Genomic DNA, 24,508 nt, shown 5'->3' on the forward strand with positions numbered 1-24,508 from the left:
AACCAGTAGAAGAAAGGGGAAGTTGATATTAATGAATATAAATCAGAAGTTGAAAATTGATAAGGGAAGCCAAGTGACTCGGGGAGAAATTTATGGCTATCGGAGTTAAGGACAACACGAAGGAGTTTTTAAAATACATTAGGAACAAAAAGAATCCCGACAATCATATTGGTCTGCTACTAGATGGATATGATAGAATTATCATTAATAGTGTAGGAAAGATAGAAGTGTTCAATAAATATTTCTATTCTGTATTTGGAGAAAAAACAGATGATACAATCACATAATATTGTGATAACATTCTTTCCATTCCACTAGTATCTCTGGAGGATGTTAAACAATAGCTACTAAAATTAGATATTTTAAATCCTCAGATCAGATAAGTTTTGTCCAAGAGTTTTAAAAGAGCTGGCTGAGGATCTTGCTGGACCATTAATGTTAATTTTCAATAATATGGGCGAAGTTCCAGAAGACTGGAAGAAAGCTTATGTGCCAGTGTTTAAAAAAGTAAACTGGATCACATGGGTAATTATAGGCCTGTCAGTCTGAGATGGATCCCGGGTAAGATAATAGAGCAACTGGCATGAGACTTGATTGATAAAGAACTAAAGAAGGGTAATGTAATTAATTCAAATCAACCTGTGTTTATGGAAAATAGATCCTGTCAAACTAACTTGATATTTTTTATGAGATTACACATTTGGTTGATAAAGGTCATACTGTTGATGTAATAGACTTTTTAAAGTGTTTGCCTTGGTACCACACCACATTCTGACTAAAAAACTAGAATTCTATAAAATTAACATGACACATCTTAAATGGATTAAAAGCTGACTAACTAATAGGTCTCTAAATGAGAATGTAGACTGGGAATCATCATTGAACTAGTCAGTTTCCAGTGGAGCCCTGCAGGGATTGGCTCTATGATATTTAACATTTTTGTTAATAACCCGGAAGAAAACCTAAAATCATCATTGATAAAATTTGTAGATTACAAAAAATCGGGGGAATGGTAAATAATGAAGAGGAAGGTCACTGATTCAGAGCGATCTGCATTGCTTGGTAAACTGGGCGCAAGCAAACAATATACATTTTAATACAGCAAAATGTAAATGTATACATCTGGGAACAAAGAAGGTAGGCCATACTTACAGGACAGGGGAATCTATCCTGGGAAGCAGTGACTCTGAAAAAGATTTGGGGGTTGTAGTAGCTAATCAGCTGAACATAAGCTCCCAATGTGATGCTGTGCCACAAGAGCTAATGTGATCCTGGGATGCATACAAATCTTGAGTAGAAGTAGAGAGGTTATTTTACCTCTGTCTTTGATATTGGTGTGACTGCTGCTGGAATACTGTGTCTAGTTCTGCTGCCCACAATTCAAGAAAGAGGTTGATAAATTGGAGAGGGTTCAGAGAAGAGCCCCAAGAATGATTAAAGGATCAGAAAACATGCCTTATAGTGAGACTCAAGGAACTCAATTTATTTAGTTTAACAAAGAGAAGGTTAAGGGGTGAGTTGATTCCAGTTTAGAAGTACCTATGTGAGGAACAAATATTTGGTAATGGGCTCTCCAGTCTAGCAGAGAAAGTTATAACATGATCCAATGGCTGGAAGTTGAAGCTAGACAAATTCAGACTGGAAATAAGGCATAATTTTTTAATGCTAAGAGTAATTAACCACTGGAACAATTTGCCAAGGATCGTGGTGGATTTTCCAACACTGGCAGTTTTTAATATCCAGATGAGATGTTTTTCTAAAAGATATAGTCTAGGAATTATTTTGAGGAAGTTCTATGGCCTCTATAGGAGCTCAGTCTAGATGATCACAATAGTACCTTCTGGCCTTAAAATCTATGAATCTGTGGAACAATCCTGTTTACATATTTTCTGTTAACTCTTCTTTTGTACAGCTCTACAAATCCATGTAGCACTTTCCTAGCTAAAGCTCCAGTAATGTACAACTGAAAAGCTCACACTGGATGGGTCATTTGTCCAATGAAGAGTGTGGTTCTTGGTTTAACAAATAGTACGGTGCACACAGTTAACAATCCTAGGTGCAGCTAATCCAAGTTAGACTTTATTTATAACACACCAATAGCTCAAAGATGGGCTATCCAGTTTACTGCACTGAATGCAGCACAAATGATTACCTGCCATGTGGGCAGGTGGCGTATGTGTGCATTCCGTGCAAAGAGGTCATGGTCCTCAGAGACTCAGTATAGGCTCCTGAGACCAGAGTGTCTGAACTGGAAGACAGAGAGGTACATAGATGAGATTTTCCAGGACGCACTAGAGCAGTCCCACCCCCAGTCTGACAGCTTCTGTGCTTTTGGGGACGATGAAAATCTTGGGGAAGGAGAACATCAAACTGGAGTGGAGGGAAACAGTCCTATAGTTGGGACCCTCCTTCCAGATGATATCATGGTATCCTCTCACATTGAGCATACCTCTCCAGGGGAGGAAATCCCAGTTATTAGGAAGAGACAGGTAATAGTAATGGGGAATTTGATCATTAGACATATATATAGCTGGGTTTGTATGACCAGGAGAACAACATGGTGAATTGCCTGCCAAGAGCAAAGGTTGAAGATCTCTTGAGACCTCTAGACAGACTTATGTGCAGTGCTGGGGAGGAGCTGGTGGTTGTGGTACACTTAGGAACCAGTGACATAGGGAAAGGTAGGAGAGAGGTCCTGGAGGTCAAATTTAGGCTGCTAGGTAAGAGATTAAAGTTCAGGACTCCCATGGCAGCATTTTCTGAAATGGTTCCAGTTCCACGCACAGGGCCAGTTAGGCTGAACTGCAGGGCCCAATGCATGGATGAGATGATGGTGCAGGGAGGAGGAATTTAGGTTTATTAGGAACTGGGGAACCTTTTGGGAAAGGAGGAGCCTATACAGGAAGTATGGGCTCCACCTAACCCAAAAGGGAACCAGATTGCTGACATGTAAAATTAAAAAGGTCATAGAGGATTTTTTAAATGAAGGACTGGGGGAAATATGACAGGTGCGGAGGAGCACGTGGTTTGGAAAGAGATATTTGTTAGGGGTGGATCTATTAACGGGGATTCTCTATATCCTAGTAAAGATGAGAGAATAGAAGCTGACAAAATACAAGTACAAACTGAATAGAAACAATCAAATTAAAAAGAGTTCCATCCAATTACATTAAATGAAAGCAGACAACTAAAAAGTGACAAATTGTATAAGTGCTTCTATACAAATGGTAGAAGTCTAAATACAAAGATGGGTGAACTACAATACCTAGTATTAAATGAGGATATTGATATAATAGGCATCACAGAAACTTGTTGGAATGATGATAATCAATGGGACATAGTAATACCAGGTACAAAATATATAGGAATGACAGAGTAGGTTGTGCTGGTTGGGGAGTGGCACCAAATGTGAAAGAAACCATAGAGTCAAATATACTAAAAATCTGAAATGAATCGAACGGTACCTCAGAATCTCTATACATAGAAATTCCATGCTTGAATAATAAGAGTATAGCAGTAGGAATATACTACTGACCACCTGACCAGGATGGTGATGTTGATTGTGAAGTGCTCAGGGAAATTAGAAAGGCTATTAAAACAGAAAACTCAACATTAGTGAGGGACTTCAACTATCCCCACATGGACTGGGTACATGTCACCTTGGGATGGGATGTAGAGATAAAGTTTCTAGACACCATTAATGACTGCTTCTTGGAGCAGCTAGTCCTGGAAACCACAAGGGGAACTGGTTGCCAGCGGATGTTGTGAAGGCCAAAAGTATAATTGAGTTAAAAAAAGAATTAAATAAGTTCCTGGACGATAAGTCTATCAATGGCTATTAGTCAGGTCATGTCCCTAAGCATTTTGCTGCCGGATGCTGGGACTGGACGACAAGGAATAAGTCACTTGCTGATAGCCCTGTTCTCTTCATTCCCTCTGAACAAGGCCGGCTCCAGGCACCAGCCTGGCAAGCAGGTGCTTGGGGCGGCCGCTCTGGAGAGGGGCTGCATGTCCAGGTATTCAGCAGCAATTCGGCGGACAGTCCCTCACTCCCGCTTGGAGCAAAGGACCTCCCGCCGAATTGCCGCCGCAGATCGCGATCGCGGCTTTTTTTTTTGGCTGCTTGGGGCGGCCAAAACCCTGGAGCTGGCCCTGCCTCCGAAGCATCAGGCATTGACTACTGTCAGAAGACAGGAAACTGGGCTAGATGGACTATTGGTCTGGCCCAGTGTGGCCATTCCTATGTTCTAAATTAGAGGTTTTTTTTCCAAAGTTTCCACCACAGAAAGGATGTAGGGCAGGGGTGGCCAACCTTAGCCTGAGAAGCAGCCAGAATTTACCAATGTACATTGCCAAAGAGCCACAGTAATACGTCAGCAGCCCCCCATGAGCTCCCCCCGGCTCCCAGCACCTCCCACCCACTGGCAGCCCCACCAATCAGCATCTTCCCCTCCCTCCCCGCACCTCCTGATCAGCTGTTTTGTGGTGTGCAGGAGGCTCTGAGGGGAAGGGGAGAGGAGCAAGGGCACGGCAGACTCAGAGGAGGAGGCGGGAAGGGGTGGAGTGGGGGCAGGGCCTGTGGCAGAGCCAGTGGTTGAGCAGTGAGCACCCCCCAGCAGATTGGAAAGTTGGCGCCTGTAGCTCCAGCCCCGGAGTCGATGCCTATACAAGGAGCCGCATATTGACTTCTGAAGAGCCGTAGGTGGCTCCGGAGCCACAGGTTGGCCGCCCCGATATAAGGCATTATTTACTTCAGTGAAGTTGCACCAGGAATACATTTGGCCCAGTACATTTGGGCTGTGGCTTGTATGTTAAGTTTTGGCCTGAGAATGAATTATAAATCTCTGTTGTATTAAGCTTCCTCCCAATTTTCAAGTTTGTGTCCAAAACTGCTGACTCACTAGAGCTATTAAAATAAAAGGTTGGAAACATTTTTTTTAAATAATGGTAAAAGTGTATCTCCCACACACACACACACTCACCTTTTCCTCAAAACAGATGAACTCTTCAAACTTAAAACACAAGCACACTTTAAGGCAGAGAGCAGACCTGAAAAATTTCAGCCTGATAGGTGACTTTTTTTGACTGCCGCTTGCACATTGGGTGGATGATTTCAGACAACTATCTACAATGACTCCAAGATCTCTTTCTTGAGTGGTAACAGCTAATTTAGACCCCAACATTGTATATGTATAGTTAGGATTATGTTTTCCAATGTGCATTACTTTGCATTTATCAACACTAAATTTCATCTGCCATTTTGTTGCTCAGTCACCCAGTTTTGTGAGATCTTTTTGTAGCTCTTTGCATTCTGCCTGGGACTTAACTATCTTGAGTAGTTTTGTATCATCTGCAAATGTTGCCACCTCACTGTTTACCCCTTTTTCAAGATCGTTTATGAATATGTTAAATAGGACTGGGCCCAATACAGATCCCTCGGGTATACCACTATTTACCTTTCTCCATTCTGAAAACTGACCATTTATTCCTACCCTTTGTTTCCTATCTTTTAACCAGTTACCAATCCATGAGAGAACCTTCTCTCTTATCCCATGACTGCTTATTTTGCTTAAGAGCCTTTGGTGAGGGACCTTGTCAAAGGCTTTCTGAAAATCTAAATTCACTACATCCACTGTATCTCCTTTGTCTGCATGCTTGTCGACCCCCCTCAAAGAATTCTAGTAGATTGGTGAGGCATGATTTCCCTTTACAAAAACCATGTTGACTATTTCCCAACAATTTATGTTCATCTATGTGTCTGACAATTTTGTTCTTTATGATAGTTTCAACCAATTTGCCTGGTACTGAAGTGAGGCTTCAGGGGAAGAATTTTTGTATTTCTGTTCTAGTTGTTAATACCCACACGTCATCTTGAATTCCTAACAACAACAACTGGGAATCCATCCTGGCTGCCCATCTTCCCCCTCCTTAGGGATAGTTTCCTGCCCTTTTTGCCAAAAGGCAGGAAACCAGGCAACCATGTGACATGCAATCTGCCCAGTAACCGCAGGGCATATAAGGGCTAGCAAGTCTGAGAGAGGGCTGCCCATCTGAGTGGCAGAGTGCTGTACTCAGGTGTGTATGCCAGAGCATCACACCTTAGGGTTGTGGGAGGGTTTAACATACTTGCACACCAGGGTGAGCTGCTAGCTGCCACCCTCTCATCTGGATCTTACTTGCACCCACGACGCTGCAGGGAGGAAGGAAATAAAACCACAGAGTTACCACCTACCTGTCATCTGAGGTCCACTTCTCACCCTGCCGAGTCATCTGGTCAGTTCCGGACCCGATTCACACCATGAGGTCAGGAGGCTCCAGACAAGCTGCAAGAGATGGTAGAGACCTTTTAAGTTCTCCATACCCCATACCTGGGACCCGTGTTGGGGCGGGAGTAAACCCTTTTGGTCACAGTCAGTGTACTTATAATATCACCTTTACCTGTTTGCTTTACTTATCTGTGTTGGGAGTTCTTTATAGTATACCCGGTTTACTTACCTTGTTGAACTGTTGTTAGTTTAATAATCGTACCTGAGTTTTACTCCTGCACTTCGTTGTTAGTTTTTATTTGGGGCAATCTTAAACCCTGATGATAGAGGTGGGTAGGGAGACGAATCTCTCGACTTGTCTCCGGCCATTCTAAATCCAGTCAACAGTAAAGGAGGGCTGGAAAGAAGGTAGGCCTTGGGATTAACGTTAAGAATCAATTCAGTAGTCCTAGCACTCCATGTAAACGGTGCAGGGGTGCTGTGACTAGTTGCTATTTCAGCCATAGACCTTTATATGAATGACTTGAATATCACCTGATCGGATTTAAATATAGGGTTGCCAACTTTCTAATAGCAGAAAACGGAACACCTTTGCCCTGTCCCATCCCTTCTCTGAGCCCCTGCCCCCCACTCACTCCATCCCCCCTCCCTCCGTCGCTCGCTCCCCCCCCTCACTTTCTCATTTTCACCAGGCTGGTGCAGGGGGTTGGGGTGGGGGTGAGGGCTCTGGCTGGGGGTGCAGACTCTCAGGTGGGGTCAGAAATCAGTGGTTCAGAGTGCGGGAGGGGGCTTGGGCTCTGGCTGGGGGGTGCAGGCTCAGGGGTGGGGATGGGGATGAGGGATTTGGGTTACAGGAGGGGGCCAAGGGGTTTGGAGTGTGGGAGGGGGTTTTGGGCTGGGGCAGGGGTGTGGACTCTGGGGTGGCGCCGGGGATGAGGAGTTTGGGGTGCAGGAGGGGGCTCTGGGCTGGGGCCGAGAGGTTTGGAGTGCAGGGTGTGGGGGTGGTGAGGGCTCCGGTTAGGGGTGCGGGCTCTGGGATAGGGCCAGGGTTTGGAGTGCAGGAGGAGGTTTAGGGCTGGAGCAGAGGTACGGGAGGGAGTGAGGGGTGTAGGCTCCAGGTGATGCTTACCTGAGACAGCTACTGGGAAGCGGCAACATGTCCCTCCCACTCCTAGGTATATGGGCAGCCAAGGGGCTCTGCGCACTGCCACTGCCCCCACTGCAGGCGCTACCCCTGCAGCTGCCATTGGCCGTGATTCCTGGCCAATGGGAGCTGCAGAGCCGGCACTTGGGGTGGGGGCAGCGTGCGGAGCCCCCGTGGACGCCCCTATGCCTAGGACCCAGAGGGAGCTGCTGGCTGCTTCCCAGGAGCTGCACAGAGCCGGGTAGGGAGCCTACCAGCCCCGCACCAACTTAATGGCCCAGTCAGTTGTGCTGACTGGAGCTGTCTGGGTCTCTTTTTGACCCTTTTTGAAGTGGACACTTGGCAACCTATTTAAATAGGAGCTTCACCTTGTAAAACCACCTTTAGGTTACAGTGTTATATAATTGTAACTTGTGTTTTGGCCTGTGTTCATGTGTTGACCTGGTGGAAAATTTTCAACCGGAATGTTTTTCCTTTGGAAAACAGTGATTAATTGAAACTGAAATGTTCCACAGGAACATGTCAATTTTGATTAAATGTCTTTTAGAAATGTATTTTCTCTTTTATTTTATATTTACATATTTTATAAAATAAAATAAAATAAAAATAATGTAAATTAAAATTTTATATAAAATAAAACACAAATAAAACAAAAAAAATCAAAATTTAAACATTTTAATGGACCTAAAATGAATTTTTTTTTCAAAAAAATGTCTTAGGAATTTTCAAAAATTGACTTTTTTTTTCCTGTTTGGTATACCTTTTTTTTTTTTCTTTTCAAAATCATGGAATTTTCCATGAAAGAGAAATTCTGGTTCCCGAACAGCTCTATTATTTCCTTTCTTTTCCAATATTTCAACCTGCTGCATTTCAGGGAAAAGTGAAATTGTTGCAATGGTTTTTCTTACTATTAAAGTAATCATGACTATATAAATTATTAATAATAATCACTTCAGTAGCTATGGATTCCAGACAGCGACAGCCTGAGCCAAGACTCAGAATCTGAACAACAATGAACTTTGGAAATATTGGTACCCAGGTCTGAGTTTGGTTGCTTGGGTTTACCCCTATTTGCAGCAAAGAGTTTCTTTTCTGGAATCAGCCTTATTCCTGACCTCCTTTCTAGGGTTATTCATGTCTCTTTAATTCTCCTGCAAAAGCTGATTTGCCTAGCATGAGAAAGCAGTCAAGTGGAGGGATCTGCGTGCCCCAAGGGAGCCTGGGATAGGCGTGCTAGGTACCCAGAGGCACATGTCACATTATTATGGTCAGATTTCGTTATGGACAACATCCAGTTCTAAGTAAAATATCCAGGCTTCATTTCTTCAGAAGTTACTTTAAAAGCCAGATAGAGAAGAGGTGCCCAATCCATAGAGTGTGTATTACATCCAATGTCATGGTGACTGGTGTCGTGATTGCAGGGCTAGATGTATCTCTGCCCTTTTCTGGTTTCTCTGAGTGCACCCTCACGGGTGTCAGGCATCATGCCTTTACCTATCTTGGGTGGAATTCTGCAATTCTCCCACTCTTAGACCAGACTCTAGGCTACAGTACTCTGTGTATCAACCGTGTAGCCCAGCAGATCCATGTGAGTTTGAGCATCTGTGGTTCTTCCTTTCTTGAATCAGTGACCAGTGATGAATAGAGTGACCAGATGGCTTTCTTAAACCCAAGCATTGTTAATTTTAATAGTAGGAACAAAAATTTAGAAAAAAAGGATTTTAAAACAACAAACAGTCTGCACACAATGTCTATCTTACTTAAAGTCTTAGCATCTCCTGATGGTAACCTAGGCAGGCCTAACTTCTTCAGATGTCACAGTAGGTCCCTGTGTCTCAGCCTGGATCTGTCCAGTAACTAGTCTCCTCTCTTGAGAGAGTGCATGTCATAAACCTGATAGAGTTCTTGTGATCTCCTGTGCTCGCAGGCCTTTTCCTGTCTTGACATTGTCTCTTAAGTCTCATGTGTTTGTTGAGAAGTGGTTAATCTTGAGCCACTCTTTCCCTTCCTACTTGTTTTTCCTGACAACCCCCCATTGAACTAAACCAATATATTTCTATAGTAAACATATCAGTAGCCAGGTCAACATACAGTATTTATACATTTATTACAGAGCAATGCCAAATCCGTCACAACTGGATATGACTGATTCTCCATCGCAGTTCACACCATTGAAGTCCAGCTTCCTGACGCCTTGGAGATGTCTGCAACTATACACAAAAAGTTACTGGGTGGACATTGGATAATCAGCATGATGAGGTAATTACACCTAGTTACAGTGAAGATCAGTGATTCATAATTAACGGATTATAAAGCCAGAAGGGACCACTACTCTGACTGCCTGCATAACACAGGCCATTTAAATAATTTCTGTTTGAACTAGACCATATCTTTTAGAAAAAGATCCAATCTTGATTTAAGATGGAGGATCCACCACAATGGAGTGCAATGAAAATGTCCTAACAGAAAGAGCAGGATATGGTGAAATATATCCTCTCAATCAAAGCAATGTTGAAGTCAACTGATATGACAAGGGGGGCAATCTTAAATTGGAACAGTCCTGGCTGGGGACATCCAAGTCTTTTGTCATGGAAGGGGGCTTCTTAGACTGGCACACGGTGCTGGCTGCAGAAGAGGGCTTCTTTGATTGAAAGTAGCTACGGCTCTGATTTGTTCACTCTGATCCTGGATAAAATTAATCCTAGGGTAGTTAAGGAACTAGCTGAAGCAATCTCAGAACCGTTAGCAATTATCTTAGAGAACTCATGGAGGATGGGGTGAGGTCCCAGAGGACTAGAATAGGGCAAGCATAGTGCCTATCTTTAAAAAGAACAAAGAGGACCAGGGGAATTATAGACCATTCATACAACTTCAATACCTGGAAATATATTGAAACTAATTATTAAACAATCAGTTTGCAAGCACTTAGAGGATAATAGGGTTATTATGAGGAAGAGCCAACATGGATTTGTCAAGAACAAATCACGCAAAACTAACCTAATTTCCTTCTTTGGCAGGGTTACTAGCCTAGAGGATAGGAGGGAGGCAGTAGATGTGCTATATCTTGATTTCAATAAGCCTTTTCACACAGTCCCACATGACATTCTCATAAGCAAACTAGAGAAATGTGGGCTAAATAAAATTATTATAAGGTGCACAACTGGTGCATAGACCATACTCAAAGAGTAGTTATCAACAGGGCCGGCTCCAGGCACCAGCTGAGCAAGCTGGTGCTTGGGGCGGCAGACTGTTCGAGGCAGCATTCTGCCCAATCCTAGGGCGGCACGGCCGCTTTTGTTGTTGTTGTTGTTTTGTTCTTGTTCCGCTCCGGCCGCCCTGTAGGGGGGGCGGCATGGAGAACCAGAGCGCCCTGCAGGGCAGTCCTCTTCCTTCCCTCCCCGCCGACCGGAGTGGAGCCCTCATGGCAGGCGGCAGGAGGCGGCGCAGCGGGAGGGGCCGCGTGGCAGCGCCCCTGCTGTAGCCCTGGCCGCCCCCCCCCTCTCTCCCGCCCACTCCCTTCCCCTTCCCCCCCTCCCAGCCGGTCCCCCTGCACCCACACTCCGGCCGCGCCGCAGGTTTTTTTTTCCCCCTTTGCTGTTCTGGCTGCCCCGTTTTTTTTTTTTTTTTTTTGCTTGGGGAGGCCAAAAAGCCAGAGCTGGCCCTGGTTATCAATGGTTCACTGTCCAACTGGGAGGGTGGGTGTATCTAGTGGGGTCTCGCAGGAGTCAGTCTTGGGTCTGATACCCTTCAATATTTTCATTAATGATTTGGAGAATATGCTTATAAAATTTGTGGATGACATCAAGCAGGAAGGGCTTGAAAGCAATTTGGAGGACAGGCTTAGAATTCAAAATGACTTTGAAAAATTGGAGAAAAATCAAGACGATGAAATTCAATAATTGTAAAATGAAGTGAATAACTGGCTAGGTGGTAGTACTGCTGAAAAGGATATGGGGGTTACAATGGATCACAAATTGAAAACGAATTCACAATGTGATGCAGTTGTGAAAAAGGCTAATCATAGAATCATCGAACTGGAAGGGACCTGGAGAGGTCATCCAGTCCAGTCCCCTGCACTCATGGCAGGACTAAGTATTATCTAGACAATCCCTGACAGGTGTTTGTCTAAGCTGCTCTTAAAAAATCTCCAGTGATGGAGACTCCACAACCTCCCTAGGCAATTTATTCCAGTGCTTAACCATCCTGACAGTTATGAAGTTTTTCCTAATGTCCAACCCAGACCGCCCTTGTTGCAGTTTAAGCCCATTGCTTCTTGACCGATCCTCAGAGGTTAAGAAAAACAATTTTTCTTCCTCCTCCTTGTAACAATCTTTTACATACTTGAAAACTGTTATCATGTCCCCTCTCAGTCTTCTCTTTTCCAGACTAAACAAACCCAATTTTTTCGATTTTCCTTCATGGGTCATGTTTTCTAGGCCTTTAATAATTTTTGTCGCTCTTCTCTGGACTCTCTCCAATTTGTCCACATATTTCCTGAAATGCAGTGCCCAGAACTGGACAGAATACTCCAGATGAGGCGTAATCAACATGGAGTAGAGCAGAAGAATTACTTCTCGTGTTTTGCTTACAACACTCCTGCTAATACATTCCAGAATGATATTCCCTTTTTTTGCAGCAGCATCACACTGTTGACTCATATTTAGCTTGTGGTCCACTATGACCCCCAGATCCCTTTCTACAGTACTCCTTCCTAAGCAGTCATTGTCATTCTGGGGTGTATTAACAGGAGTATATCAGACATGGGAGGTGATTGTCCTGCTCTACGTGGCATTGGTGAAGCCTCAGCTGGAGTACGGTGTCCAGTTCTGGGCATCACACTTTAGGAAAGATGTGATTAAATTGGAGAAAGTCCAGGGGACAGCAACAAAAATGATAAAAGGTTTAGAAAATCTGACCTTTTGAAGAAAGGTTAAAAAAAACTGAGCATATTTAGTCTTAAGAAAAGGAGACTGGGGGCAAAGGGGAAATCTTATAACAACCTCCAAATATGTTTAAGGGCCCTTAAAAAGAGGATTGTGCTCAAGTGTCCTCCATGCCCACAGAAGGTAGAACAAGAAGTAATGGGCTTAATCTGCAGCAAGGGAGATTTAGGTTAGGTGTTAGGAAAAACTTTCTAACTATAAAGGTAGTTAAATTCTGGAATAGGCTTCTAGAGGTTTTTAAGAACCGGGTGGACAAACACCTATCAGATATGATCTAGGTTTACGTGGTCCTGCCTCAGCTCAGAAGGCTGAACTTGATGGTCTCTTGAAGTCTCTTCCAGCCCTATGTTTCTGTGATTCTATATGGAAAGAGGTTTTTGACCCTCTCAAGACTTTGATTGAGAGATCGGAGTGGAATGGATGGAAAAGAAAGAAGTGCTATAAAATAAGGAGAGAGAGAAGGTGAGGGAAAAAGATGGAAAGAGAAAATGAAGGAGATGGATAAATTAGGCAAGAACTGAGAGAGAGAGAGAGAGAGAGAGAGAGAGAGAGAGAGAAACCCCTAACAAAGGTGTGAGAAATAAACACATAGGATGAAGGAGGGATGCACAGAGGGAAAAGGCTAAAAGAGGTAATATTGCTCCCAAATATATCTGGATCCCAAAGAACTGTGGCTGCTATAAACAAACATGCAAGCCCTACTTCATAGATACTGCTACTCTGACTGGTTTCTGGCAACTTGTAAAACATCTAATGCAGTGCGCATCACTACAGGAATCACAAACTATTTAAAGGGTTATTACCTGTGACAGGGTGACTGGCCCCTTTAGGAGGTAAGAGGTCCAGTTCCACCTGAGCCTCACTCAGGAAGATCACAGACTCAAGAGTGGGTGAAGGACAAGAATCCATATGGCTGGCTGTATGTAAGCGGAGACTTGGCTCAGAGGGCGAAGCTTTCTGGGTGGCCTTAAAAGTTCTGTTACATTTGAGCCTTGTTTAGTCTTGATCAGGGGTCGGCAACGTTTGGCACGCGGCTCGCCAGGGTAAGCACCCTAGCGGGCCGGGCCAGTTTATTTACCTGCTGACGCGGCAGGTTTGGCCAATCGCGGCCCCCACTCGCCACAGTTCGCCATCCCGGGCCAATGGGGGCGGCGAGAAGCGGCGTGGGCGAGGGATGTGCTGGCCGCGGCTTCCCGCCGCCCCCATTGGCCCGGGACGGCGAACCGTGGCCAGTGGGGGCCACGATCGGCCGGACCTGTTGCATCAGCAGGTAAATAAACTGTCCCGGCCTGCTAGGGTGCTTACCCTGGCGAGCCGTGTGCCAAACGTTGCCGACCCCGGGTCTTGATCCACCCCTGCAAGTGTGGTAATGCTGGCAAGGGTTATGTTGTGGTGGCACTGCTTTTAGTGTTTATATGGTAAGCTACTTAGTTGTAGTTGCAGAGCTAGTTTAGCGAGTTTACGGTAATCTCTTTTAGACAGACAGACTACATACAGTAATAAAGAGAACACTACAGTAAGATGTTGTTTTGCTCTGTACACTAAGGAGCATGTGACCGGTCCAGCGAGTTGCAAATCATGTGATAGCTGAGCAGGCCTGGCTCAGACAAGAAGCTGAGAGGCGTGGGAGGGAAGCGCACAGAAATCTGCCACACACAGACTCGGCTGAATAGGCAGCAGAAGCCACCAGATCTTTCTACACAAAGCTCGACTGCCAGGCCAGCAGGAAACATGGACTGTGGCGTGATCACCTCCAAGACAGTGCTGCTGCTGCTCAGCCTCATCTTTTGGGTAATTTGATAGAAGAACCTTTAGTTTGCTAACTTTCCCTGGCCGTCCTTTGGCTGCGGCCACTACTAGCTTCCTGTAACAGTCCTCTCACCTCTTTCTCTTTTCACGGGACTGATTTAACTGCAGATGTTTTCAGATATTCTGGGGCTGATCCTGCAGTTCTTACTCAGGCAAAACTCCCTACTGAAGCTGATGGGGAGATTTGTCTGAGTCCGAACTGTAGGATTGGGGTCAGTATCTGTACTTCTTTTACTGTAAAGAACTTAGTATGCTAGTTGCTCTAGAAACAACGTTAATTGTTATGAATTATTACTTCTTATTACTCCCTTGAGAGTGTGAACACTAATATGATCAACTGTCCGTTTTTACTGGGCAAATTAAGGAAAGAGGGGAGAGCAATGAGTGATCGGCAGTACAAAGCAGATGTGCCTTAAAGAGGAACTGAAGGGGGATTTGGTATGGAAATACACATTTAACTCCATTGATCTATTTTTTTCTCACAGCAAGGAAGCAAACCTACTAATGTAATTTTGTACACATAACTGTTTTTTTTTTCCAACTAAACTTTTAAAAGTAGTTTTATTAGTGAAACCAAGCGTAAGAGGCTATGTAAAGACAATGAAAAATGCTAACTAAAGGCAGATGATTTCTGCCTCTGCCCAGAACTGGTCACCCCAGGGTAGTAAGCTAGAGATTCCATATCAGAGTTGTAGGTAATGAAGTGAAATTTTATGACAGACAAAGTGAGGACACCAGAGAGTTAGGGGGGCACATATCCATCTGGTATAAAGCAGCGTAGCTCCAGCTGAATATTCTGTGATATTAGAGGCTGGAGGTGAACTGCCAGGTGGGAAGCAGACTTTCCTCCCTGGGATGTTGACTATAGATAGGGCTTTCTCCAATTAAAGCTTGTTGCACTATGGTGAACTCCATTAGTGTTAGCTACACTCTATTTATTTCAGTGTAAGGGAGATCAGAACTGGGCACAACGTTTCTTATTCTCTTAAAATCTTCAGGTAAGTAATGAGTTTCAGTCTTTGAAAAATTATGTTTGTTGTTCATGACTTTATCTGAACTGTAGTTAACACATTTATTAATCTCTTGCTTTAAATGTTATCACAAAGTTTTTCTTTAAAATGAACTTTTGATTCATGGGAATTTGTAAAATTGTTTTTAATAGAAAACAAAACCCTGTGCTCATTTATGAAATTCAGATCAATATAACTGAGTTTTAATTCATTCTAAACTCAAAGAAAGATTTTGACTGATTAGTTTTAAAGAAGAAACATTTAAACGGTGGGGCTATTATAACATTGCATACATCATTTTATCCATGATTACTGCAGTGATATTGGTATCCATACACGCTGGCCATTTCATTTCGCTCTTCTCTGCTGGCTGGAATGAGAACTGATTTGCTGTGCCATAGACCATATAACACTAAAAGTTAATGGAGATTACTAGGAGAATTAGACCCAAAGTATACACAGTTCTCAAACTCTGGTTGATGAACTCCTTTCTGGGGGTCTGAGAGTCAAGCAATAAACAGAATGGGATGATGGAAGGGAAAGCAGGTCCACGAGAGGATTTCATTCTTATGAAATGGTGAATGGAATGAAATGGCTGGCGAGCCCCTGCAGCATACTCTACAACCTAGGAAAAGCAGACAAAAATCTTCATATGCTACTTTGTGGTTTTGGCTGCTGCACTTCATTTCTTCTCCAGCAATGAAGCAATTCAGATGAGTTAGTGCTGGAAGCACTTTCATGTAAAAATGCAAGTTTCACTGTTCTTTCAGCATTTATTTTTGGACTCTGCTGAGCACCATAGCTGACACATAGCTGTATACATTGATTTTGGGCTTTCTTAAATTAGTTTCAATATGAAACTTAGAAGTTTGAGTGTAGCACACTTGATCATTTCATATGAATGAAATTAATTGAATGGTTATTTTCTGGAGACAGGCAGACCTGAACCAAAAGCCCACATCTGGACACACAGTTCAGATCTAGATCCAAATGTTACATCCCAGGCATATTACCAGGTGGTTTTTTTTTTTTTTTTTGACTTTGTATGGAGAACATTTAGTTCCTGAACCCCAGACAAATGCATGATATTAAGAGAATCCAATTAAGTGTTTACGTTTCTGAAGTGTGTGAACATGCTCAAGTAGAAACAGTGCATTGGCAGCTTCCTTAGTCTTGCAGCTCCTAAATGGTTAATGGACACATGTAAATGAACTGCTCAGGTTGCAACATCAAAACCATTTGACTAAATGGGGGGTTGGCTGAATGAGGGAGCAATGAATCGTGCACACTGTGTTAGGGGACATGACCACGTTTTGGTTAACCAGGACTTTCAGCCAACCAGTTAAAGAAACTTATGGTTAACCAGAGTGTGGTTAAATATGCTGTACTTGTGTACAAATTCCTTGCTGAAGTGGTTTCATAGAGTAGTATGATTTAGTTATATATCTGCTAAGTGTGTGAGTAAAAAATTATGTTTACTTTTAGAACCATATAGTAGTTTGTCTTTAGTGTTTCTGAAGGTAAAAGTGCTGTTAAAAACTAAGAAGTAAAAGTATAGCTGGATTTGTTATACAGTTGGTCTAATGACTCCTCTATGGGTATATCAGTTCCAGGGGCACTTCAGCCCTCATGTTCTATAAGAATTTTCAGGCTTATAATTTTCTCATCATGTACAAAGATATTTGAATAGCCAGAGTACAGCTGCCAATGTTTGCCTTACAAACAGTACATGACATCTTTTTGAAAGTATTAGTAGGAAAATAACAGGTTGGTGGAGAGAAATGGTTCAAGTTGTATGCATGTGAGTCAAGAAGACCTTGGTGTAAAATTTGTGACAGGTAACTGCCCCTCCACCCCCTTTTCAGATCCCACATTGAAGCTACAGCTTTCAGCCATGATTCTCTGCTATTTTTAGGGATAAAACTCATGTGAGTTTGACTGTAGTAATATAATTTTAATGGCAATAAAGATTCCAGTTAGTATTTTGGGACTTCCCTGCCAAGTGGGAAAGTTTGAGTAATTCAGCAATAGACTGAAAGAAATGAACCGGATAGATCACTTCATTTGCAGAAGTGAGCTTTCCAGAAATAAACCCCTTTGTGGTGAGCTGTGCTCAGGGCTTGAAATGTGGCAAAACCAGAAGGAACTCAACTCCCCTTGTTAAAATGAAATAATCTGTTGATGAATGTACATTAGGGGAGGACAGACGAGATGGAGAATTCCCCTTGTTGAGTTCTTAACATTCATACCTTCATTGTGAGATCATCACTGGAAACCAAAGCTTGGATTTCACAGGCCAAAGTGTGTCCCCCAGAGGCATGCATGAAACTCCCATTGGCTGACTTCAAGTCATCAGCATTTCTAATGTGAAGCACTTTTCTTCCTCTTGGATTCTTCTACAGATATTTCTGCATTGTCAGCAGTGGGCAAGGCTGGCCTTACCGTGAGGCAAACTGAGGCAGCCGCCTCAGGTGCCAGACTGTGGGGGGGTGCCACTAGGACCCAGAGTGCAGAAAATTGTGTCTACTGCTGGTGCATATGTATTCTCTCTGCTCTAGATGCACAGAGATGGTGGAGTGCTGTGCTGGAGGAAGGAGGGCACAAGAGACATAACAGGCAGGCAGGAGAAAAGGTGAGAGGGAATAACAGAAAGCAGCAGGAGCTGCAGGGAAGAGAGGAGGAGGAGCATCTTATGTACCTCTCTAGCATCCCCAGAAGCCTGGACTGATTAACACCAGCTTCTCAGGGAGCTTCCTGTTTCCTGCTGCTTCCCTGAACCCACTTGAGGAGAACAGGCAGTCAACTGAAGTAGTAGGAGCCAGTTAGGCCCTTAAGACGCTGATATCTTCCCTCACTCAGGCCCTGCTATCAGCCTGCTTATTTGTCCCCTTCAATTGAGTGTTGAGAGCAACTAAAGCTGGCACAGAACAGCAGTCGTGAGTGAAAGAAGAAAACGCCGTGCTGGGGCAACATTCAGAAAAGCAAGCAAGCAAAGGAATCTTTTCTGTCTAAGCAGGAAGGAGCTCTCCTGAGATACATAGACACAAATGTTCACGGTGAGCCTTCCAGCCCCAGTGAGGATGTGAGTGGTGAGGAGATGCCTGATCTTCCAGTTAGTCAGAGTGCAGGTGACCTGGCAGCTACTGCAGCATCCATATCTCCATCTCAGATGGATGTAACCATGCACATTCCTGAAGAAAAGTGTAGATCAGAGAAGAGTGTGGTGGAGGCGCAAGAAAAAGCTTCTGCTGAGTTTAGTTCCTTAAGTCTAGATGATCCAGGACTGTGGACCCACTTGAGCAGTAGCCTGAGGGACTTCCTTGTACTGCATGGGCGACAGCAAGTGAAAAACTTCATGTTCCCCAAAGACAATGAAAATAGAAGTTTCCATCCAACACATTACTGCCTGAAATCCCCAATGGTGACAAAGTGGAGAGGCCATGGCTTATGTACTCAAAAACCCAGAATGCTGCATACTGTTTTTGTTGCAAACTCTTTCAGTCTAATGTTCCAGCCACATTGGGTTCTACAGGAACAAAGGACTGGAAAAATCTGGCTAGAAATCTGGCATGCCATGAGAAGGCAGCAAATCACCAGAGAGCATTCCATAGGTGGAAAGAGCTTGAGATGAGACTAAGGTTAAAGGCCACCATAGATGATCAGCATCAAGAGAAGATTGCAAAATGTTCTGAAAAGGCTCATTGCCATTGTGAGAATGCTTGCTACCCAAAACATAGCACTGCGTGGCACTTCAGATCAGCTGTATGTGCCAAACAATGAAAACTTCCTTAAAATTGTGGAGCTGATGGCTGAGTTTGATGCTGTATTCCAAGAGCATCTAAAAAGAGTCACCACCCAAGAAATGTACACACACCACTACCTTGGAAAAACAATTCAAAATTAGATCATACAGTTACTGGCAACAAAAGTCAAACAGAAGATTGTGGCAGATCTGAAGTCAGCAAGATATTACTCTGTTATTCTGGACTGCACACCTGACATCAGCCATACGGAACAAATGAGTTTAATGGTGCGTTTTGTAACAACAACAGAGTTTCACTAGTGAAAATGTCCCTGCCATGGTGACTGTCAGAGAGCATTTTCTAGAATTTATTGACATTGATGATACTACAGGAGCTGCTATGACAAATGTACTTCTTAAAAAGCTGGAAGATACGGGAATTGCGGCAGCTGACATGAGAGGTCAGGGCTACGATAATGGTGCCAACATGAAAGGAAAGAACAGAGGAGTGCAGACACGGATCTGAGAGTTAAACCCTCGTGCTTTTTTTGTCCCATGCAGTTCTCATTCATTGAACTTGGTGGTCAGTGATGCAGCATCAGCTTCTAGTGAGGCTACTGAATTTTTTAAAGCAATTCAAAGTATCTATGTATTTTTCTCTGCATCAACTTATCGATGGCAAAATTTGAAGCAACATCTGGGAACATCCTCTCTTACACTGAAACCACTGAGTGCCACATGATGGGAAAGTCGAGTGGAGGCGATAAAGCCTCTCAGACACCAAACTGGGAAGATAGATGATGTCACAGTTGCCATTATGTAGGATAATGCTATGACAGGAACTGTTTGTGGGAGAACAGTGGCAGAGGGAAATGGAATCACCAGAAACATACATAACTTCAAATTTCTGTGTGGCTTAGTGTTGTGGCATGACATACTGTTTGAAATAAATGTTGTAAGCAAGAGACTCCAAGGTGTTGACCTTGATATATCTGGAGCAATGGAACAACTGGACAAAGCAAAGTCATACGTACAGTCTTACTGTTCAGATGAAGGATTTCAAAACGTTCTGAAGAGTGGACAGAAGTTGGCAGAGGAACTTCACACTGAAGCTATCTTCCCACCCATTCAAGAATACAAGAGTCACCGAAGAAGACATTTTGATTACGAGGCATGAGATAATCCCATAAGAGACCCCAAACAACAATTCAAAGTTGAATTCTTTAACCAGGTGCTAGATTGTGCAATATCGTCAGTTGAGGAACGTTTCATGCAGCTCAAGGAACACAGCAGTATATTTGGGATGTTGTATGATATTCCAAAACTCCTCACTATACTTGAAGAAGACCTACACCAGCAATGCAGGGCACTAGAGACAGTATTGACACATGATGACATACGCGATATTGATGCGAGTGATTTAGGTGATGAACTGGAAGCCCTTTCAAGATACATTTCAGCAGGCTCAACTCCAAAGGTTGTTCTGGAATATATGTGCACAAGTAAGATAACCACCCTCTTTCCAAATGCTTTTGTTGCTCTGCGCATACTTCTAACATTTCCTGTAACAGTTGCCAATGGAGAACGCAGCTTCTCCAAGCTGAAGTTAATAAAAACACATCTACGCTCCACAATGACACAGGAGAGGCTGGTTGGCCTTGCAACCATCTCAATAGAGCATGAGCTGGCCCAGACTGTGGACCTTCAGGAAGCAGTTCAGATCTTTGCAACCAAGAAGGTACGGAAACCACCACTTTGATTATTCAAACAGATAAAAATGCCGGTGTTTACTATGCAGACAAGAAAAGTTACATTTGCTGTTCAGGTGTTTGAAAGTTAAGTGTTACTTAACATTTTTGAACAAGGCATTTTAAGTTGTTAGTTCTTGTCACGGAGTCCCCGGGTGATGCTCTGGAACTGCTCCCCACAAAGACAGTCAGGACTTTGGGAAGCCTCCTCTCCCTCGGAGCAGACTGTCTTCAGGGCAAGAAGCTCACGGCTTCACCTTCCTCGGTCTGACCTTGGAGCATTCAGCATCCTCTGCCCCTCCATGTGCTTCCCACAGCGAGTCCGCCTAGGCGGGGTCCTGGGGAAGCCAGAGGGTCCTGCACGCACCCCCACTTCACAGTCATACGTGACTCTTAGCCAACCAGTAAAACAGAGGTTTATTAGATGACAGGAACACGGTCTAAAACAGAGCTTGTAGGTACAGAGAATGGGACCCCTCAGCCGGGTCCATTCTGGGGCCCAGCGAGCCAGACAACCCCGTCTGCACTCACTTCCCGTCCCCAGCCAGCTCCCAACTGAAACCTCCTCCAGCCCCTCCTTTCTGGCCTTTGTCTCTTTCCCGGGCCAGGAGGTCACCTGATCTCTTTGTTTACATTTAGATATTCCCTTGCAGGGGAAAAGGGCCCTGGCCATTTGTTGCCAGGATACAGAGTGTCGGCCATTTATGCACACTGGAGACTTAAGAAATGCATAGGGGAAACTGAGGCACCCACATAGTTTTCAGAGGAAACATTAAGAACAGTCCCACTTCGTCACAGTTCTCCTTTATTGGGGTAGGTTGCAGAGCAGTACCATGAGAGGAGTAGAACAGGAAGAAGGCAGAATTGAGACCTTTCAAAGTTTAGGCCCAAGCGAGGGGACATGGGGGCATCATTTGAGTTCCCCGCCTCAGGTGCCAAAATGTTGTGGGCCGGCCCTGGCAGTGGGATTGGTGTGCAGATATCAGAGAAAGGGCAGAGTTAAGCATGATGTGTGCAAATGAGACTGACACTCTTGAAATATCAATTGTTTACTGATCCAACAAGCAGTTCAGCACTTGAAAGAAAGGAGATCAAGAGCCACGAAACCCGGTGTCTAGTTTTACAGTCCTGTTTTTATACAGTGCATAAAGTAGGCACCTTTGAAGTGTTAACATTTACTGATTTGCTATGCCAGGGGTAGGCAACCTATGGCACGCGTGCCAAAGGCGGCACACGCGCTGATTTTCAGTGGCACTCACACTGCGTGGGTCCTGGCCACCAGTCCAGGGGGCTCTGCATTTTAATTTAATTTTAAATGAAGCTTCTTAAACATTTTAAAAACCTATTTACTTTACATACAACAATAGTTTAGTTATATATTATAGACTTATAGAAAGAGACCTTCTAAAAACATTAAAATGTATTACTGGCACGCGAAACCTTAAATTAGAGTGAAAAAATGAAGATTCGGCACACCACTTCTGAAAGGTTGCCGATCCCTGTGCTATGCAGTTACTGATGACTGCTGTGTGCTGTTTCCTGTTTGAAGCATAGGGAAATGCTGCAGTACTTCATTGTAAGCAGATGGAAATTATCCCTGCTTTGAAAGGAACTACACACTATACATAGCTCAAATTTACTCCTTCACTGGTGTTTGTCTTTATTGGAACTCAGATAACCACCAGAAGCATAAACTTCAGTCTAGTTTTGGCTATTCTTAGGGTTTCCTTCCAGGTTTCTAGCATGTGAGCTTACAGTGCCGCAGAGAAGCCCTCCATTCCTAGGCACAGCCTTAGAACATGACAACTTGTTTTATTTGGATAAGAGGGTGGGATAACTTGGTTAACATGATAGCTTGTTAACGATTACCATTATATGTTAGTCAGTTCAGCTCCTGCAGGGGAAATGCAGAACCTTGAATTCAGGTTTTGGCAGATAGGTGAAGGAGGAACTGATTTTTCATCTTTTAGAATATGTTAATTTGTGGTAGTTTGGTCTTTACATGTATCTCTGATAATCATCTAAGAACTCCTACAGGATTTACTGAGATTTATAAACAGCATTTCAATTCACCTGTAAGCAATACCTCTCTTGCCCAAGCACTGAAAAACTGCACATCTTTCCCAGCTTGAAAATGATTGTGGGAAATAATTCACCTTACGCCTACATAACAGAGGCTGCAGGTACAATGCCTTGGTAGGAATTATTGCTTAGACGTGAACTGAAATGCTGTTTTAATAAATGCAGTAAGCCCTGTATGAGATCGCAGATCATTATCGTAATGCCTGTCTGCATGTGACTATTACAAATAAAGAGATTACAGATCAGTTTCTCTTTTACTTACCTGCCAAAAATACAGCATTAAGTGACTCCCCTGCAGGAGATGCTGGTGTCAAAACACATACAGGTATTGCTACTGTGAAGGGGGAGTTTATTGGGAGTTGTGTGTGCTCAGCACCTCTGAAAAGCAGGTCACTTATTTAAGGGCCTAACCATAGACTGAAATGTCTTACGTTAGTAGCCAACATAATCAGGGGTGCTGGGACAATTTGTATAGTGCGGGTGCTGAGAGCTGTTGAACCAAATTGTAAACCCTGTATAGGATGGAAACGACTGCAATCCAGGGGGTGCAGCAGCACCCCCAGCACCTCTAGTTCCAACACCTGTGAACATAGTTCCAAATTTTAAAATGTTAATCTTAATTCTCTCTGCTTCAGATGCACATTTGTGAACAGAAATGATAATGTTGATCTACCTCACATGGGGTCTGGTGAGCTTCACTGTCTTTAAAACACTTTGAGATCTTCTCATGAAAACTGCTGTAGGAGGGCAAGGCAAATTATTGTTATGACTACGTCTGACCTTCCAGTAATAGATTATTAGGAGTACAGCTGTGCGAAGAACTGATTTTTCAGTTTACTGGTGGTCTGTAAAATCAAAAAACAAATTCATTTTGGGTTGACCTGAAATGAATTTTTTTTCAAAATTTTCAGTAAACCAAAAAGTAAAAAAAAAGAATTTTGATTTCAGTTGAGCAAAACATTTTGTTTGACCAAAAATTAAATGTTTTGTTTAGATTTTGAGCATTTTTAAAAGTTTGTAAGTTTTCTTTTTTAATGTATAAAACTGAAGGAAATTTTAAAACAAAATGTTGTTTTTGACTTGAAACATTGAAACGTTTTGTTTCAAAAATGTCAAAACAAAATATTAGCTTTCTCAGGATTTGGGGTGGGGGGAGGGCGGGTTCCACACAAACAATTTGGTGAAACTGACATGAATTTGCAAAATGTTTTGTTGTCACTCAATTTGTATTTTCCCCCCAGAAAAGTTTTCAATGAAAAATTTTGCTCATCTCTTAATTAGTCACTTTATTTAACACATCACCAGCACATGGGGGTCAAATTATTCTCAGTTTTATTCCTAGAGGGTCACACTTGATCCTCAAGCTCCTTCTTGGACCGCCTCCCTTCCCCACCTATCCCCACAGCCAGGCCTCACTCCAGCCTGTCCCCACAAAACAGCTGGGCCCCTTGACTTCCCACTCTGACAAGTTCTCTTCCCTCCGCCCTGCCTTTCTTTGCAGTAGAAATGTTGGATAACACACAGAACTTCATGAGCAGTGAAGTAGCCCACAGCACCAAATGAACACTCTATGGGCCTGGTTTTCGTGGAAATCAGGCTTTTCTGGTTTTCTGACTTTTTTTCACCAAAATCAATATTGTTTCATAGAATATTCCCTGAAAATTTGGAATTAACTTTTGAAAATCGCAGTTGGTCATCCTATTATATACAGGGAAACGGACAGAGAAATGCGATTGAGTTGAGTGGAGGGCTTTGCTTTGTTTC

At 43.4% G+C, this 24,508-nt stretch overlaps 1 protein-coding gene across 1 annotated transcript in view; it reads left to right on the forward strand.

Annotated features, from left to right (window-relative positions):
* Positions 1 to 13,838: 13,838 nt before the first annotated feature.
* Positions 13,839 to 24,508, forward strand: part of LOC117879208 (tetraspanin-36-like) — a 52,598-nt gene continuing 41,928 nt past the window's right edge. The window contains exon 1 of the mRNA XM_034774234.1: positions 13,839 to 14,144. Coding sequence (XP_034630125.1) covers positions 14,085 to 14,144 — 60 coding nt within the window. The 5' untranslated portion in view covers positions 13,839 to 14,084. The remainder of the gene's footprint in view (positions 14,145 to 24,508) is intronic.

This window comes from Trachemys scripta, chromosome 6 (assembly GCF_013100865.1).
Source record: "Trachemys scripta elegans isolate TJP31775 chromosome 6, CAS_Tse_1.0, whole genome shotgun sequence".
In the NCBI taxonomy this organism is placed as follows: domain Eukaryota; kingdom Metazoa; phylum Chordata; order Testudines; family Emydidae; genus Trachemys; species Trachemys scripta.